Source organism: Sinohyriopsis cumingii, chromosome 3 (assembly GCF_028554795.1).
Source record: "Sinohyriopsis cumingii isolate HCF-2022 chromosome 3, ASM2855479v2, whole genome shotgun sequence".
NCBI lineage: Eukaryota > Metazoa > Mollusca > Bivalvia > Unionida > Unionidae > Sinohyriopsis > Sinohyriopsis cumingii.
Window position 1 is genome coordinate 80,382,560 of NC_142963.1, and position 19,898 is coordinate 80,402,457.

The 19,898-nt window shown below is 31.9% G+C and overlaps 1 protein-coding gene across 1 annotated transcript in view; it reads left to right on the forward strand.

Moving 5' to 3' along the window:
* LOC149803181 (cadherin-23-like) overlaps positions 1-19,898 on the forward strand; it is a 287,768-nt gene that overhangs the window by 145,916 nt on the left and 121,954 nt on the right. The window contains exons 33-39 of the mRNA XM_089953899.1: positions 3,238-3,409; positions 4,606-4,717; positions 11,407-11,525; positions 12,617-12,738; positions 15,425-15,597; positions 16,030-16,265; positions 18,358-18,523. Coding sequence (XP_089810025.1) covers positions 3,238-3,409; positions 4,606-4,717; positions 11,407-11,525; positions 12,617-12,738; positions 15,425-15,597; positions 16,030-16,265; positions 18,358-18,523 — 1,100 coding nt within the window. The remainder of the gene's footprint in view (positions 1-3,237; positions 3,410-4,605; positions 4,718-11,406; positions 11,526-12,616; positions 12,739-15,424; positions 15,598-16,029; positions 16,266-18,357; positions 18,524-19,898) is intronic.

The following is a 19,898-nucleotide window of genomic DNA, read 5'->3' on the forward strand; positions in this document are numbered from 1 at the left end:
CTAATTATTTACAAATGCTTTGGAGCAGGTTCATTTCATATTTCTGTAGTATGCAGTAGGAAAACAAACAGAAAAAACGAAAAGTAAAATATAAATTTCATTGAATCTGTCATATCATAAGGGACCCTGCAAGATGATGCATAGGCCACATCACAATTAGGTACACAAGTCCAAAATGATGATCAGCTCATGGTTTCAGCTACTGATGAAGTTTTTTGTAGTTTCTTTCCATTGGTTTGATGGTGTCCCCTTGTGTTTCAAGACCCCTGTAAAAGTCAATCAGACTCAGATTGGCATTGAATACAATTTAGATGTCTGTTGATATACTGTTACACAACAAACAACCTATTCATCAGCAAACAATGATATTATCTCTTCACTATCCATGTCTGATATGGTTATGTTCAGACCCTCACTGGTATACTGGTTGTGATCTATGCATTATTTTGTGAAATGTTTAAACAATTTTAGGATGGTTTGCACTGTCATATGTGTATTAATTTCATCAGAGTTCATGGAATTGCCAAATAATAATTTCTTACTAGTCAAAATTCTTAAAGTGAAAGGAAAATGATGTCTTGGAGCTATATATTGTTGTCTTTCTAATAGAAACGGTTCAGTTATTTCAATATGTATGCATGTACAGTATCTATTGTTGGAAACATGAGTTTACAATAAATTGTTATTGAAACTACTTCATTTAGTTCCCATTGGTGTATCATTAGTGTCAGAATACATAGGAGCAATATGTTTATCTTGGTTCAGTTTAGTTTTGAAAATTTATATAGATGAGTTACTTATAATTTCTCTTGGTAATGTGTTCCATGATTGTATTGTAAAAGGCAGGAATTAATTGGAAACACAGTAGTTCTACAGAAAAAGAGATAGATGAATGAGTACAGTAGGTCTCATTGGTAATAACAGAAGGTTCAGTTATATGCTTGTAAGCATTTTTTACCATAGTCCATTTTAAACAACTACACTTATTTTGAGCTCTGTCTAATTCAAATTTCATCTTGAACTGATAATTCTAAAAGTGCAATGTCAGCAGTTCTGCAGTTTTGTTTTCTTTGCCATCAAATGATGTACTTTGGGATAAGTGACTATTAACTAGACAACTGCACGTATGTATTACCATGATTTTATTGTCTCACCTGCATATGGAGGGTGAAAGATTGTAGCCACTTTTCTATTGGCATTGGCATCATCAATTATGTTTAAGCTCTTTGCATTAAGGTTTTTGAAAATGACATATCTTCCACATCATTTGCTGCATTCAAGTGAAACTCTGATGCATATTACTATACATTTAAAGTGTACATCATGATATGCTACGAGTTCCTGTCTTGCCTTTCTCTCCTGCTTAAGCAGAAAATTGTTGCATGATTGTGAACAGTACTAGGGTTTTGCATTAAAGTTTTTAAACAATCACCTACCTTCTACATCAGTAGCTGCAATCAATTGAAGCTTTTGGATTCTCTTGGAATAGATCTAAAGTTTATATGCTGATATTTTAGGAGTTCCTGTTTTGCATGTGTTATCATTTTGAAGAATGGTACAGATTTGATTTGCAATATTTACAGTCACACAAGTTCAGCATCAGTTGGTGTATTGAACTTAAAATTATGTCTCATTGTAGGACTAAAATTTACACACTGATACAGAAGGAGTTCCTGTATTACCTGTCTCCACTACTTAAATATTATAGTCAACAATGTTAACATTTGTGTGAAACATTATGAAAGTCAGATACAGGAGTTATATTGACAGCATATAGATATGTAGGTGAGACATGGGGTTCTATGGAACACTTGGTAAGTTAGAAGACTTAAGGTTTCAGATTAACTGCCATTCTTTAGCAAATTAAATTGTATTTATAAGTGTTATATATTATCTCTCTTCTCTTGACTTGTTCTTAGTGACTCTGATAACAAGGTGAGTATCCAAATGTTGGGTCACACAGTTTTGTAGCAAAGTGTGTGAACAAATCTTCTTATGGTGGCCTGGAATCTACCGTTTCTTAAATTTGCATAAAAAATTGTAGGATTTTACATCCCCAACCTACTGGTTTGATTGGGTCATTGAGGGCAAATTACCGTACATTCATTTATTGTAAAATTTTGCTCACTTAGGGCAAATCCTTCCATGAAAATATGAAAAACTATCTGGGTCACAAATACAGTGTAATAGTCTTTTCCAAACCTTCTGTTTTGAAGAGATTAATCTTTTGTTTAATTTATAAAAAAATGCAAGTTTACATCACTAGCCAGTGTCATTCTATTTTAATTGATAAATAAATTTACTTGCCCACAAAATTTCACCACTTTTTTAATGTTGCAGTTAATGAAAATCATTGTATTCTCTCCAAATAAAATACACTGAAGTATGAATATCACTGAATAATTATTGCATGTATAATGGCACATGTAAGGAATATAAATTATTTGGTTGGTACAGTATTTAGTAGAGTTGTATAATCAAATGTACCTGTACCAGTCTAAAGCAAGATTAAGATCTTGATGATTAAGATTTAGTCTTGTAGTGCAAGTTTGGCTTTGCAGTGTTCACAAAATGCTAAATTGAATTTAAAAAGAGGTAGATCTAAATTTAACAATAAGTTTCACATTTTATTAAAGTTGTATCTAAATCACTGTAGTGACAATCTATTCTACCAACACAATTTTTTCTATCATGACAGGTGGTCTCAGTTCTTAATATTTTGGTTCATACTCAATATGTACTGAATGCTGATTTAGGAATTAACAATTTTTTTTACAAAATCTTTAGATTAAATTTTATCCATGAGAGTTCTCTGTAGTGAGTCTGTGCTTTGAGGACCTCCAGTTTAGTCATGGACTCTTTGTTTTCAAATATTGGTTTATTGTTTTCTGTATTGCTCAGCCCTTGAATGTGTCAGAAATATGTCCTGGAGTTCCATTTTTAGAATCCCACAGAAACCTCTGACTTGCATTAATATTTTTTAGACTTCTGTAAATGATTTGTTTTGAGATGTCCATTATTATGTTTGTTATTATTATCTCAACATGTGTGTATTTCAATGCCAAAGTTGGTTGTTTGCCTTGATTTTCATTACGGCAATTAATTACTATAGCATATACAAATAATAATGAAGCTGTCCATACAAGCACTCTGGTAGTTTGAGAAATTTATTTGTCGTGAACATGTAATTGCTGTTTGGAATATAATTGTATTTTTGCTTTTAAAAAATATTCTCAGAGTTCAAGCAACAGACCCAGATCCTACCCCAGAATACAACATGGTCATGTTCTGGATTGGAAGTGGAAACATAAATGATGCATTTCGCATAGACAGGTATACAGGAGACATTTACTTGATCAAAGCATTAGATGTCGACCAGAAGGGCAGTATTACAAAGTACAGTCTACAGGTAATGACACCAAAAAAATAGAAGCTAAACTTAATTGTCTCATCATTTGAAGATTCTGGTCAATAAATATTTTATAAACACAAGATATAATTAACAAAAAATGTCATCTCCTACATCACTAAAGGTTTTTTTACAATGTAATGCATCATGATTTCTGGGGTCAATATACTTTTGTGTCTCAAGAAATTCCATTCATTTTACGTGTAATGTATCATAATAGTTTGGGTCAATTTACTTTTGTGTCTTAATAACTTGAGGGTTTTTTCACACGTAATAAAAAATGGATTTTGGGCTTAATTCACTCTTGTTTTTCAGAAATTTTACTTTTTTCACATGTATTGCTTCAGGATTTTTGGGACAATACACTTTAGTGTCTCAAGAATTATAGTATTTTTTACATCTAATAATTCATGATTTGGGGAGGGAGTCAATGCACTGTTGTGTTGAATTTCATTGCATGTAACCATGTTTATATTTAATTTTTTAATTTAATTCATTTTTAGTTTGAAGTTCAGAATTACTGGATACGTGCACTGTATGGGGGATATTTTATTGAAACAAGTGAATAACAGATATATTTCATTGAGTGAGTGAAAAACTCAGTATTTTCATGAGTGGCAAAGCCATGGGCCAAACTGCTGAAGTTTTTCACAGTATGAAATATATCTGTTATTCACTTGTAGCAAACAAATTTTCTTTTTATCTTATGCTCAAATGTTTTGGCTAGCAAAATGTTGAAGTAGCAGATTCCATACTGGATCCCATGCAATATCAGCTGTTTACTGTTTATGTTCTTCTGTGTTTTGTGATAATTCACACAGAATATAACATAATTATTCTTCCCAATACAAAGTAAAATAGTACATTAAGAAAGAAAGATCATTTGTGCCTTGTTGGATCTGAACTCGAGTTGTCTTAAATGTTGGTGTCCATATTTAGTGCTCAGCTATGTAAGCATATAAGAATAACTTTGAATTTCATGGTTATGTCAGTTGATGGCCAATGAAAAAATATTTTTCACTTGTGAAATATCATAATTATTTTTTCAGAAAATCTGGAAATTTATTATATCTCTATATTCACTACAAGATATCTATTTCTTACACTCTTAATCTGAGTAAAATTGTATGAAGGTACAATTGCTGTAGACTCTATATTCACATGCTGTAAGACCATATGTCAATTTCATTTGATAGGTGTATGCAAGTGATATAGTGCCTCTGGTGGTGAAGCAAACTGGAAATCAAAGCACAACAGTAAATATCACAGTGAAAGATGTAAATGATAATCCACCAGTCTTTTTGTCAGGTATGTATGAAACAACATGGAATGAGTTTACATTAAAATTCTGTCTTTTATTTTAAATCAAAATTAATAAAACATTATAATCTGGATGCATATGATTTAGAGTGCATGAGCAAAAAAGTTTAACTTTAGTTCAGTTGCCTGTATTTATGTATAATAGTTTGAGTATCTCAAATATTCAAAATCTGCACAAAAAAAGTAGATATAGCAATCCATGAAAATATTGAAAGTTTCATAATTCAGATTTTACTCTGAAAAAAAAAACAGATAAAGAGAATTTGTGTGTTTTAGAAAATTATTAGAAATTGTTAGAAAATCCACCATAATAGGACCAAAACCTCCAAAAACTAAGTCTCAAACTTTCCTGGATATAGAATCAAACACCTGTCATTCAGAAGTATATATTAAGCATTTTGTTATCCTTTCTTTCTTAACACAATCAATTTTATATGTTACTTAACATCATCTGGATGTGAATATGTCATTAGCAAAAGGTAAATTATTGTAGATTGTTCTGAAATTTAATATTGTCCTAGTAATTAACAGAAACAAGGAATAACACATTCCACAGATAATACAAAATGTGCATAATTGCTTATTGCACAACCAATCCTTAAACTCTGTAAAAAAAAAATCTGCTTTATGGACAAATCTGATTGTGTGGTTTTCCTAGTGAACTTAAGGTCAAGTGTGATTGTCCAAACACTTGAGTATATTTAGCCATACTGAATGGAGTTTCACCAACATATACACATCATTTGCACAATATCGTCTTATTTATCATTTATCAAAACAAATACATGTACTGCATCATAGTGCATCTCAATTAGTGATGCTGTAATGTAACATCAGTTGTGTGAAAAGTCTTTATCATATAATGTATATGTATGCCTTTATTGATATTTCTGTAAATTTATTTATTTAGTGAGTATATATCTTTGTGGTTCTGCAAAAACAATGATAGGTTTGGATTTTTTTGTTGATTCTTACCTTTTTGGATTGGGGAATTAGATTTCACCACTGAATCTTTATTCATCAAGCTAAAGAGTTTTGGTTTGTAACAATCACAAAATTCACTTTTATTAATGGTGACAATATTCTTTCAAACCAAAAATGTAATAGCCCAATGAACAATGGTCCATCTGCATTTACAGACAGATAATTTTTCATTGAGCCTTTAAACTCACAGCCATGATACCTTTAAAAAATGTTACACCATGAATAAAAGTGAAATCACCCAAAATGTACATGTAAAAATTGCAAATGAATCATAAGTAAGTCACATATGTTTTTTACAGTTAAAAAAAGAGTATGATGTTATTAAACACTCTTAGCTCTAAACATTGGAAAACAAAGTATCTGAGTAAAATGTCACATGATACTGCCTGTCTAGACATGTTTGCATTTATAATGTTGCACAACTTTCATCGCACTATTCATGATAGCGACTTAACCCTGGGAGTGTGGAAGCCATATATTTATGGATGATGTCACCTAGCTGTGTATGCAGGAACCATATATTTATGGTCAAGTGTCACCTAGCTCTGTGTGCAGATACCATAATCTTATGGCACAGGACAGTGACATCTACGGATGTCAAATCTAGGCCAACTATTAATCATGTGCTAATAAATAGCAGGTAGATAGCATATGTAATAGTCTCGAAGATCACGGGTCAGCAACACTGTAATAGAACATCAGTGAAACAAATATTCAAACAGACTTATTTGCTCAGGAAAGTCTGTTGTCAACAGTGGACGTTGATGTAAACACTATGGTAGCTGTTAAGTAGCTGCAGTCTCACAGCTGTCCCATACCCAGTTGGTGCTGATTACTGTATATATGTATGGTATAGTCCAAATTAGAATAAAGTTTGTTAGGGCTTTGTGTAGAGGCATAAATAGCAATACTCAGGGTTTTCCAAATTTGAGAATTAATTTTCTGCAGGAATATACCACATGTTGATATGAAAGTGCTCTGACACTATCACATGTTGATATATATAAGTGATATGACTTGGCCATCCCATTCAATAACAACTTTAAAGTTCCACTAAATCGAGCTTAAACTATATACATGTAGTAGCTAAATTTATCAATGAGTCTGTCATGTACAGAGCCTTTTCTTATATGGGGTGATACATTGTATCATCAAGAGCAAGAACTGTACGAGCTTGAAAGGGACCAACCATTTATTTTATGGGGTTGTGTCAGGTGTCCACTCCAACATATTCCATCTTTGCCTATCATTTAAGAAAAAAAAATCATAACATTTCTATCACATTGTAAAGTTCATTTTGCTCTGCTTATCTCTCTCTTTCTCTCTCAACAATTAAATTGAAAAAGAAATGGATGAGAGAGAGAATGAGAGAGATTCACTTCTTAATTTAACCCATTCTTACGACAGCAGTGTGAAATGTAAGTGAATTTGGAATATAATAATCAAGACCTTCATCCATTATCTGAACTTTCAACCTGGTGGAAATCTTTCTTTTTTTTCCTCATCAGTTCATTTTGTTTCATTTTAACAGAGCTAGTTTTTGAGGTAGGCAACATAAAAAGCTTGATCTCTTATTTTTTTCCTCAAATGTTTGACAATGTAGAAGTTATTATATGTTAAGATTGTTGCTGAGAAATTTTATTTCAAATATATTTGGCAAGTTGCAATTATTATTTATCATTGAAAACCTCACAACTCTTGCTCTATAATTTATAATCAATGAGAAATATTTATGTTAATTTCTGGTAATAATGACTTTCAGGCCTCTCAAATGTACAGCTTCACTCAAAAGAATACTTGATAACCAATATCACTATCATACATGTGTACCGGACACAATAGCTCCCAAGTGTTTCAAACTCCATCTCAGTGTATAAAGCACCTTAGCGGACAAAAGTTGGTCCAATCAGAACATTGCCATTGAAATTTTAATGTCATATGTTCAGAATTCCACATGTTGTATCAAAAATGCTTGTCCTTAAAGTTCCATTTTCTAGGTCAAGATTTTAGATTGTATCTGTTGAATTAAACAGTAGTAGTTGAAACTTAAATTTTCTATGTCAAGGTTTTAGATTGTGTTTTTCGAATTACATGGATGTGGTTGAAATTTCAATGTCATACATCAAGAATTCCTAATTAACATATTGGTTCAAAGAGTTTATGTTGAAAATTCCATTTCATATGTTGAGTATTTAGATTTCATCTGTTGAACTACACACAACTGGTTGAAAATTTGATGTCCAGTGTCAAGATTTTAGATCGTATCTGTTGAATTAAACAGTAGTGGTTGAAACTTATATTTTCTATGTCGAGGTTTTAGATTGTGATCATTTGAATTACATGGTGGTGGTTGAAATTTCAATGTCATAAGTCAAGAATTCCTGATTTACATATTGGTTCAAAGAGTTTATGTTGAAATTTCCATTTCATGTATTGAGTATTTAGATTTCATCTGTTGAATTACACACTGCTCGTTGAAAATGTTATGTCCAATGTCAAGTTTGTAGATTGTATCTTCTGCAGTACACAGCGGTTGTTGACATTTTTATGTCATATGTCGAGAATTTCAATTTATCACGTTGAATCACATTAATTGTGCTGAAATTTCTATTTCAGATGTTGAGTTTTTAGGTTGTACATGTATCTATTGAATTACATAGCAGCTGTTGGACATTTTATTGTGCTTGTCAGAATTTTTATTTTTATATGGTGAAATGATATGTTGCTGTTAAAAGTAACATTACACAATGTCCACTTTAACAATTCAAAATAATATCGAATATTACGATACATCATTCATGTATTCAAGTATGAGGTGCCATTACATTTCATGCATTTACAATTTTAAAGTTACCATTTACATGTCGATAATTACTATGAATTTCTTTGATAGAGACCATGTTATGTTTAAGAAAGGAGGCTGATTCTGGTTGCTGTGAAATTCAACAGATGAAATCTAAATATTTGCCATATGAACATGGAACTTTCATCTCAAACAGTTACATAAAATGTGTGAATTAGGGATTATCAACATATGATATTGAAATTTCAACCACCACTGTGTAATTAAAAATCTACAATGTAAAACGTTGACATAGGAAATTGAACTTTAAACCACCACTATATAATTCAACATATAAAATCTAAAATCTCGATCTAGAAAATGGAACTTTAAGGACATGCAATTTGATGCAACATGTGATGTTGGATTTCTCGACATACAACATCAAACTTTCAACTGCAACTTTCTCATTGGACCAGCCTTTTTCCGCTATGGCATCTCATACATACTGTTGTTTATTTCTGCCTCACGTGACGGTAAAGATCAAAGAGCTAACTTGGTAGCACACTGGCATTTTTTGGCTGTTTCATTACCATATATAACTGAAAATTGGTACACTACTCTATTGTGTCGTGAGAAGACCCAGACTAAATTACATTGGCTGTGATAATATTGCTCTATCTGATGATATTGCATTCAAATAATTCGGATGTAGACACTAGAATGTAAAATATTTAAATATGTCTATTTGATAGGCCACTGACAGTTGTGCTCAAACTAGCAGAACATTAGAAGATGTATTAAAAATGAGAATTTAAAACAACTTGAGTTGTAAAAAAAGTTATTCAAAAACTATATCTGCTGTCATATTTTAAAGAATGTATTAACTATCAAAGCTATTAAAGAAATCAGATTCAGTCTGCATGTTAATAGATAGTAAAGGAAAGTTATGATATTCATAAGATTTAGTAATGACGCTGGCAAAAGAAACGTTTATGTAGTACGAGTCTAGAAATAACACTAAAAGTCATTAATTCCATGTGTGAAATCCTAACTTTTTAACATGATTTTTTATTTTGAAAGAAAAATTTAGATTTGTTTCATTTACATGATGTGATGAAATAATTGTCCACTGCAGTCGATAACAAACCTACAGATGGATTTTGTGTCAGTTATTACATTTGTCACATGTATAGAGATACCTGTATTCATCAAATTTATTCTTGCAACCAACAGTAATTGCTTGAAGAGGTGTTTACATAAAAATCTGTAAGACAGCTGCCTTTCAACATTTTTCAAATGAGAAAACTAGTTTTCTGTTAGTTTGACTTAATTGCATAAACAGTATTCTCTTCATCCTAAAACATGACCAATATAAATGTTCTACATTATGATAATTATTATGTTACCTTCATAATTAAAACAACTTGATAACATTGAGTTTTTTTAACAATGAATTCTGTCTTTAGTTGGATACATGATTCTGCCAACAATATTATTTTAAACAGTCTTTTAAACCTTTCAAATACTAACATTACTTTTTGGTTGCTGTGGCAACCAAAGTAAATTTATACTTATTCATCATTTTTAGTATGACTAGTATTTGTTCCTTATCAGTGAACTATATAAGTGAATAGAATTATGTTATATGTGGAGAAAAGTTGTAAATAATAACTACATAAATACTGCATCATCTAAATATTGCAACATACTGAAATGTAGAGACGTGTTTGAAAGTAAAGTTTTAATTATCTAGCATAGGCCTAAAAGTAATGAACTGAGGATATGTGATATGTAGAACAAAATTAACTGTCCATGTACATATTCAGAATAACTATATTTGATGGAAAAGTATACACTATGTTCAATTTTTTTTGGTCAAAGTCTACTTTGTACCCATTTTCTCTATTTGGTTGCTATGATAACCATGAATACACATCAATTTCACCAACATTTTTAGTGCTTGCAATCTCCATGCATATATGCATCACTCTGTACAATTTCACTGCAATCTGATTTTAAATAACACATAAAAAAGTCTGCATTATTCTGAAACAATTCAGCATGCACAGATGGTGCACTTAGAAACAAATCAGCACTGGAATCAAGGTCAAGCAAAACAACACAGCACTACCAGGGATTTGATTGGAGGTGGTCTGTAAATGTGCACAGTGGTTTTAGAATTGTAATCCTTCCACTGGGGATGGAGCTTGGGATCTGGGGATACGTTTGCAGCTATATAATTATTTCATCACTTTTAGAAGAAAATGTGGGGATTGTGCTATCCTATTCATCAGGACATGCATGCATGCATGAATAAAGTTGCGCAAATCCTCCTACATTATTTAGAATGGAGGCTTCAAATTTCGAGATATCATTGGGATGGACTGTGGATGTGCACACTGATATTGGAATTTGGTTGTAGAGCCTGATGTGTGTGCAATGGATAGGTGTATGCATGCATGTGTGATGTGGGGGGAGGACAAAGATAACCAAGAAAATATGGAAAAAATGCTGCGTTGATGCAGACTTCTAGTCATGAATAAAATGTATAATAATTTCATGAGTTTTGTTTGACATGCAACTCCTTCTGTATCACTCTAAATATAAACCTTGCAATATGAGGGTGGTTTGTAGATGTGCACAGACTTTCTGAATTTTGTATGCTCCCAAATGGAGGTGGAGTTTGGGAGGGTTGGGGATATGGCACATGGGTCACTACTTATAAAGTTTTGAGATTCCCACTCTATAACATACTAGACATGAAAAGACAAATTTTGATATGCAAGTGGCATTGGTCCCTGATCCTATCCTTACCACCTCTTTGCACAGATTTAATGGGTTGGATAAAACATGGATGCACAGGGATATTGTTTTACAAACACTTTCTATTTTACCTATCATGCTGCAGATATTTACTGGTGTGCGGTGAATGAAGATACCAGTGGAATTTTTAATTGTTTGATTAATGCCACAGACCTTGACAAGATGGACAATGGTAATATTGCATATCAAGTTGTGACTGGTCAGGTAAGTAAAAATTTAACATTGCTATTTTGTATTATACAAAAATTTTCAAGTTATATACCCAGTCTCACTTAGAAATTTAACCCTTGCATCTTTACATAAGATTTCTTCAATCATAGCCCATTGTTGTTTTCTAGACAAAGTTTTAGTTTTTTAAGAAAAGTATAAAATTGATTCCATGTTGACTGAAAATCACAGTGTATTTTATCTGATATTTTAAATTAAAGGCTCAGGAATATATTTTTATTAGTTGCTGTTACTCCTGCATTAATCTTTTCCTAAATAAAATATTGAACCCCTTATTATATTTCTGTCTCTTTTTAAAAGCAGGTTTGGTTGTGAAGACCATAAAAAAGGGTTATATGTTGGCTTTTCCGCTTAATTCATTTCAGTCATTTCAGTTAAAGATTACTTCTTGGTTAATGAGATATATTTATCATATTGGTTTTTTATATGTAACCAATATGAAATTAAACTTCTGCTCATTTTTTTTATTTTTTCATCCTTCTAAACTCTGCTTTGTGAATGGCACTGGATTTTATTTTAGGACTCATCTTAGAGCTTAACATGCCACATTTCTGTTTTAAGTTAATTGTTTTGTTTTAGCAGTTGCATGAGAGGTACAGTAATCTAATGCTATGAGGAAAAACATGACAGTGGCTGGGCATATGGTGTCACCATTGTCCATCTGTCACACGTCGGTTAAGTTTCATGTTTAGATGTTGTATGCATGTTCTGCATACACAGTTCTAGTTTTAGTTGTCAAATATTTTGTTTTAGCAGTTATATAAGATGATTACTAATGTGACATATTTGATAAAAATGTACACTTTTATGCCAAACATTCTTTGTCCATTGATCCATTTGTTGCATCTTGGTTAATACTTGTGTTTAGATCATTTCAGGCACTAAGGTTTGATTTCCATGTTTCAGGAAAACATTTCTAGTTTTGTATATAAAAAAATTCCTTCAAGGACACTAACTTTTAGGCATCATATGATAGCTTATCATCATGCTACATGTATTAACGTAGGTGTAGAGCATATGCATTACAAATGTAAACAATTTACCAAAACAAATTGTTTGTCTTGCAGGAAAATTTTGAAATTGTGACTGGACAACTATCACTTAAGCATAAAGTTGATTTTGAAACTTTACCATATCCCAAGGAGCTTAATCTGACAGTCAAAGCTATTGACTCAGTCCAGCATAACAAGTAAATATTTTCTTTCATTTTTTATTACTAAAATTGTATATTTTCCTTTTAATTATTTATTTGTATTGATTCCTCATTATTAATCAAATTCACAAAAAAGCAAACATTAAAACTTAATTACAATCATTGACCTAATTATGCATGCAGTACAAAATAATTACTTTTCTCTTTCTCTCCAGATAATTTGTGCACTAATGAGAATTATTAAATTTACCAAACATTTTGTCAGGAAAAGTAATATCTCTATTGTCAGGATTCCATATTGTTGCACCTAGCAAGTTAAATACTGGTCATTAGTGGCATGGTAGGTAAATTAGGTTGTATTAATTACATCCTTGTTTGCCAATAAAGAATAATTTCATGATAATATTTCAGTATGTTTTGTTACAAATAAAGAATTATGGTTGCATTTTTGGGTGTTTGTTATCTATTATATTTATTAAACTGACAGACTATTTATTGTGCACATGCACTGCCACTAATGATAAGTATTGTTAGAAACTAGTCTACGAATGTGACCTGGTTATAATATCAATATCATTTCAGAATGTAAAGATTGTCCTTGACAGAAGAATGTATCACCAAAATAATATACATATATTCATATTATCGCAAAATCCAAATTTTCCTTCAAAGATTATTGATGCAATTTTGTTACTACACTACAAATATGGCTATGATTGCCCTTAAAAAGCAAGCCCAGTCAGTGGTAAAGGAATTTAATTGTGAAATAACATTGTTACTGCCATTATTGATATGAATTCAAGCTGACAATTCCATCCAAAACCAGGTTATCAAGGGGAAATCTGCCATTTACTAAATTTAAGACCACAAGAAATTGTGAAACTTGGGATATTGACCCCTTTATCTCAGATAAATGTAAACCTAGTTTACTTAATTGAAAAATGGAATATAAAAATAATAACCTATAGACTTGTTTAAATACTTTACATCACACAGGTTATTCTACCTTAATAAGAATAGGAGTTGCTTTACATTATTAAATTGTCTCCCTTTGTATGGTTGCCCTCAGTGAAAATAAAAAAACCTGCAATCATATGTTGAGTCAATGTAAAGTTGATTACCATTGATTTGATAGTTATCAGAGTGATTCATTAATTAATTCTGCCACTTGCCTGAAGATGAAAGGTTGTTTTTCCTTTATCATTACCTTAAACAAACAAACATTTCACTGTTTTGGGAACTGTTTGATCTTGAGTTGTGGAACATGACAGCTGTTTTTTTTTTGCTGCTGATTGACAACAACTTCATTTAATCTACATGATAATTAGGCTAATCAAAGCAGTTTCCTGACAGTTGACTATTCAGTCATCAGTTATTTTGGTACAGATAAAAAGTTCCCTCATTTACATTCCATATTTAGCTTTGTTATTTTCCATGGGCTGTTTTTGTACTATTCAAAATTATTAAAAAAATTGAAAATTATTATGTATATCTATATTGTGTGCTTAACTATGTCCATGGTTGTTGATTATACTTTAAGATGATGGTTATTTGTAAACAAGATGTTTACATGACTAACATTTGTCCATGATTGTAGGTTGTAATTAAAATGTTGACATAGCATTTGAGTTCAGAATATTTTAGAAACCGACTTGTTACAATTTTATTGGAATTTTCCATTGGGAGGACTCACGTCTAGATAAAGTGAAAATGTGTATAAATAGGGACTTGGTGAACAAATAATTCATTCCTATCTTCAATCAGTCTCTGGAATCCATATGTTTTCAGAGTTTACAGTTGTGTTCAGATATAATTTGAGCAAAATTATTTGAATTATTCACTGGAATTTCTAATTCTGGCTTTGGACTATCACATTATTTTTTAATTATTGTTAATTAATTGAAATACATTCTGGATTTCATTTTTGTGGTACATCAAGACATTCAAGACTATTGGAATTCATTTGGAACATTCGATATCTTTGGACTTATGATACAACATTTAGGATTATTTGGGATTTAATTCACAATACTTTCAGTGTCTCTTAAATTTTCACTTTGTAACTTCAAGAAAGAATTAATTTGTTGATTTTACTTTAATTGTATGTTGCACTTTTTTCTGTTACTTAATTTAAGTCCTAGAGTTGTAACAAAATATAGTGAATGGAAAAATTGAATGACTGATTATTTAGGTTATTAATTTAGTCCAAAACACTACTATATTTGCCCAATAATAAACCCATGCTCAGTGATAAATCCACCCTTGTTTTTACCAACATTTAGCAAATATTCAATAGATGTTTGTCTGATACCCCTTTATTTTGACAAATTTATTAGTTTGGCCCCCTTGATAATATCATATGGTTGAAATACTATATTGTTTCTTGCCATGAGGGAATATTCTAGTATCATAACATAAGAACCAATAATGCAAGTAATATGGAGGTTAATTTATTTTAATATAAGAACAATTATATTACATTTGGGCACAAAATACAAGTTGATTAATTTTTGTCTTATATTTACTAATGATGCATGTGTTATGAATACTTATTCATTTTTACAAACAAAGAATAATTTCAAGGAATTGGATGATATTTCCATTTTTGAAGCACAGTCTCTCATCATTCTTCATTTTTATCTTCCTTCTCATAATTCAATTCTGTATATGCATGTATAGATAATGTGATAGAGTATGATGCCCTTCTCTTCTCTTTTTCTAGCACTGCCGTAGTGGTTGTGAGGATCATCAATATAGATGATACTGCACCCAACTTCATCAACAGTCCTTACAACTTTTCAGTTGATGAAAATTCAGAGCCAGGGACCAAGATTGGATCTGTTTTTGCTGTGGATGTGGACAACAGTTACTTTGTGTACTCATTAAATACATCTAGTAAGTTGCATATCATCTAAAGACTTATACTGATGACATTAGGCCTTATGGAATTGTAGCTTTTTGTCCCCCACCTTGTTTTTGTTTGAATGAGTTGAAACCACTGTACATAAATAAATGAGAAAAATGTTCATGTGAAAATCAAGAATAATCTTTTTTGCATGAAAATTTATTTTCTATTACTATGGCAAAAGCTTATGTAAACCCTGATAAAATGAATTTTTGATTGCTAGAAATTCTTCTTCTTGTAGTCTGCTCAGACAAGCAGCAGTCTATAAATGTCATATAATATCTGTGAAACTGAGCTGCTGTTGTTTCTTATTAAATCACTCACATGAATGGTATCACCTCTCAAAAAAAAATTTTACTCTGATGTGAAAAACGTACAGTTGTATGGAATTTTTGGTGTTTTGCTATCTTATCTCATTGCAGATTTTACTATAGACAAAGAAGGAAATTTGTTCATCAATCAGATATTTGATTATGAGGTACAGAAATGGAATCCTGTAAATATCAAAGTCACAGCAACTGATGAGAAAAATCATGCTAACGATACGGTAATATTGGTCCACATATTGAATACTAATGATAATAGTCCAGTGTTCCAGAAAACACCTTACATCAAAGACATAGATGAGACATCCAGCTGCCAATCTGTAATTATAACAGTAAGTACTTTTGACATTTTGAGTATCATAAATTATACAGTTCTATTAACCTAATTCTTGACCCATTGCATGTACAGCATGTCAAGTACTCCTCAGGCAGCAGACAATTGAAATTCAACCACGCATACATGATACTAAAGAAAAATAATTTGATAAACACTATAGCAGACTAAATTCTTATTATTGTGCTGGTCACAAGTTCTGTACCTTTTAAGAAAATAAAAGCATGCTACATAAGAAATGGTTTGGTATATCTATGTAATTTAATAGCAATAATACATAACCTGTCACTATTGCCATGCTTTACTTACCTCTTCTGGGATGCAAGCCCTTTTGTCCAAACTCATAACTCTAACCTCCCATTAGATGGAAAGTTCTAGAACAGTTGTGTCCAACCCACAGGCTGCATGTGGCCCAATCCTTCACATTGTGTGGCCCATGGCCATGTAAGCAGTCATTTTGACAATATGCATTTTAATTAATATGCATACTTAATGATAAGAAACTGTTCTTGCTCCAGCAGCTCATGACCTTAAGCATTTTATCTGTTTTGGCCCCACCCAAAAAAGGTTGGATGCCCTGTTGTAGAACACCTAGAACATGAAGAAAACAAACCAAGTCTAACTCGCACATAATAGGCCTTTGTGGATTACTGCCCAACTTTTTCCTTGGACCCCATATGAGTTAGACAATGCACACTTTGAAAATTGCCTTTATTTTTTTGCTTGAAGATGTTTTTTGGTAAATTATTGTGATTTCCCAAATTGTTAACTAATTATCGCCTCATTCCTTGCAAATTTTTATTGTGATTTGAGCTTTCTTTTGCAAATTTGTTTGACATGAAGAAAGCAAAATCATGAGAATCAAACTTGAATGTTTTATTTGGTTAGTACTATTTATCCCAGTGGTTACAAGAATTTCTTGCTTTGTTATACATAAACTGTCACAACAGTTAAATATGATGGTTGATAAAACTTTGGTGACAGAAGTTTTATCATGCATCATTTTTATTCTTTACGAATCTTTATGTGACAAGCAGGCAGCTCAAGTTATACAGATATACTTTCACTGCCAAAAAGACACCAAGATTTGATATTTTTCCTTTGTCCATCTGTAAGTCCAGAGCTAATCTTGTATTTAGTTTGTTTTTAGTTTGATTTTTTAGCATGTTAATAAAATGTTCATAAAATATACAGTGAGTAGTTGTGGTTGTGGATGTTGTGGGGTTTAATGCCATTGTTCAGCACACGATAGGCTGTGCATGGCGGCCAGTATTAATCATGGAGGAAGAACCCGGGAAAACCCCGGGAAGAACCACCGACCCACGAGAAGCTACTGGCAAGCTTTCTCACATACCCACATTGGCCAAATCCTAGACTTGAACCCATGCAAACAGAGGTGAGATGGCAGTGATCCATAACGGAAAGTGCTTTAGACCACTCGGCCACTCAGGGCCCCTACAGTGAGCAGTGAAATGTCTTAAATTATTTTACATTTAACCATATCAGCTGGCTATTTTTTATTCTCTTACTTTTTTATGTCTTTAAAAATATAAGATTTCATTTTTGTTATTTTAAAATATTTTAAAAAACAAAATTAAGGGTGCATCTTACATGTTAATGAATCGATAACAATCTTATTCCTTCTTGATAGAATGTATTTGAGATCATTTCAGAGAAAAGAAATTACCTACTCTTTGTTTCTCTCAACTTCATATGCATAGTGAGACAGAATTAAAAATTTTTGTGAATGTTTTTTTTCTTCATTTGGGTACATCCTAGCAGCATGCTTGCAGGAGATTCTGCACTTTGGATCTTCTGTTAAAGACTGTGGAGGTCATGATTGCATCAATCAAGTTCACCCATAGGAAGGGATTTCTAGACTTTGTTTGTTTCAGAATATTTTGCAAATAAACAGATGTCCTAAAATTTGGAACAATGAGACTGAAAATACACATAATCCACACACAATTAATACACAATTAATACACACAATTAATGTGAATTCCCTTGAAAGTGCATGCATTTAAAGTACACAAGAATGAAGTTTTCCTTTAATTGACCATGATATTTTGTCATTGTATATTTACCAGGTTACTGCTACAGATGTTGATTATGGCAGTATCAGTTACAAAATAATTGAAGGAAATGAAGAAAACAAATTTTGGATCAACAATTCAAGTGGTGGAATTCAATGTACAGGTCGCCTAAATGCCAGTATTACTCACAGATATGACCTCATCGTACAAGCAGTAGATGGTAAGTGTAACAAATGAAAAACTTGTTTTTATTGCTATTGCTTGATTTGTTTCAGTTTCTTTCTTCCTACATTTTTATTTTCTCCACTTTATATTGACATGTATTCTGTCAAATGTTTAATGTATTGTACTTGACTTTTTTTGGGGTGGGGTTCCCCATCTTATCTTTGCAGACCATTCGAGTTGGCCCCCTCTTGTTTGTTATGTTTACCTGAAGGCTTACATGTACACTGTGCCTGAAGGCTTATTTGTATGTTTTAATGTATTTCCATTTAGTTTCTCTGCTCATATTTGTATGCTATATGTTTTTTTAAACACACATGTACATGTCTTTATATATACATAATTTTTTTATTTTTTTATTTTGTCGATTTTTTTATTATTTTTTTCCAATTCAAATTACATTTTGCAAATTCAATGTATCTATTGCGAAATCTGTTGTATCTAATACTTCATCGCAAGTTAGTTGTGCGCGTCTCTAATTTTCCTTTTCCTTTCACTATCATCCGATGTTTGTGATTTATCTGATTTATCTGTTTGCTCATCCTCATTTCTATTTCTTTGGATTTGCTTGTTCTGTCTGTTCCTGTTCTTTTGTTTTCAGTTCATGTGATTTTCCTCTCTGTCTTTATGTCCCTGTTGTTTATCTTTGGGTTGTTTCTCACTGAGTGCCTGGGTTGTTAGTTGCTTGTTTGAATGCTCTTGTGTCTCTTTTTCTCTTGCATTTGTCTGCTGTATGCAATTTTCCTGTTCCTTGGTTTCAGTTTTGGTGCCTGTGTATCTTCTTCTTCTTGTTCCCTTATTTTACTTTGCCTGGAGGTAGTATGTTCTCTGTTTAGTGTATTGGATAGAATTTTTGTTGTTTGGCATTTCCAGGGAGTGTGACCTACTTTCCTGCACTTTTTACATTTTCCATGGAATATACAGCCCTTGTACCATGACAGCACAAGGAAACCATGTAGAAAGAAGTCTTTCTGTATTGTCTTTAGTTTGTCTTTCTCTATCTCCAAAATTCTCACTCCGTTCTTTATGGAAAAACCGGTATGTGTATCCATTCTTGCCCCGTCACTTTTATTTGAAACTTCTTTTCAGATTTCTCTAATGTGGCCTCGAGTGGAATCTCTAATGGAATCTCTGATAAGTGTAACTCTGCTGTCCTTTTTTTTTTGATCTTCCTTATAAATGGCGGTGGTTCTCTTATGTTTATGGTGAAATTTCCAGTCTAATTCCCCATAGAGCAATACAATTCTCTCATATCTATTTCTTGTGCCCCTTGTTTGTATGTACATTTTAAGAAGGCTCCTTCTGTTGTTTCAATTCTCCTGGTGTGAAAAAAATTCTCCATTTCTGCTACTTCTCTATGTTTCAACATTTGC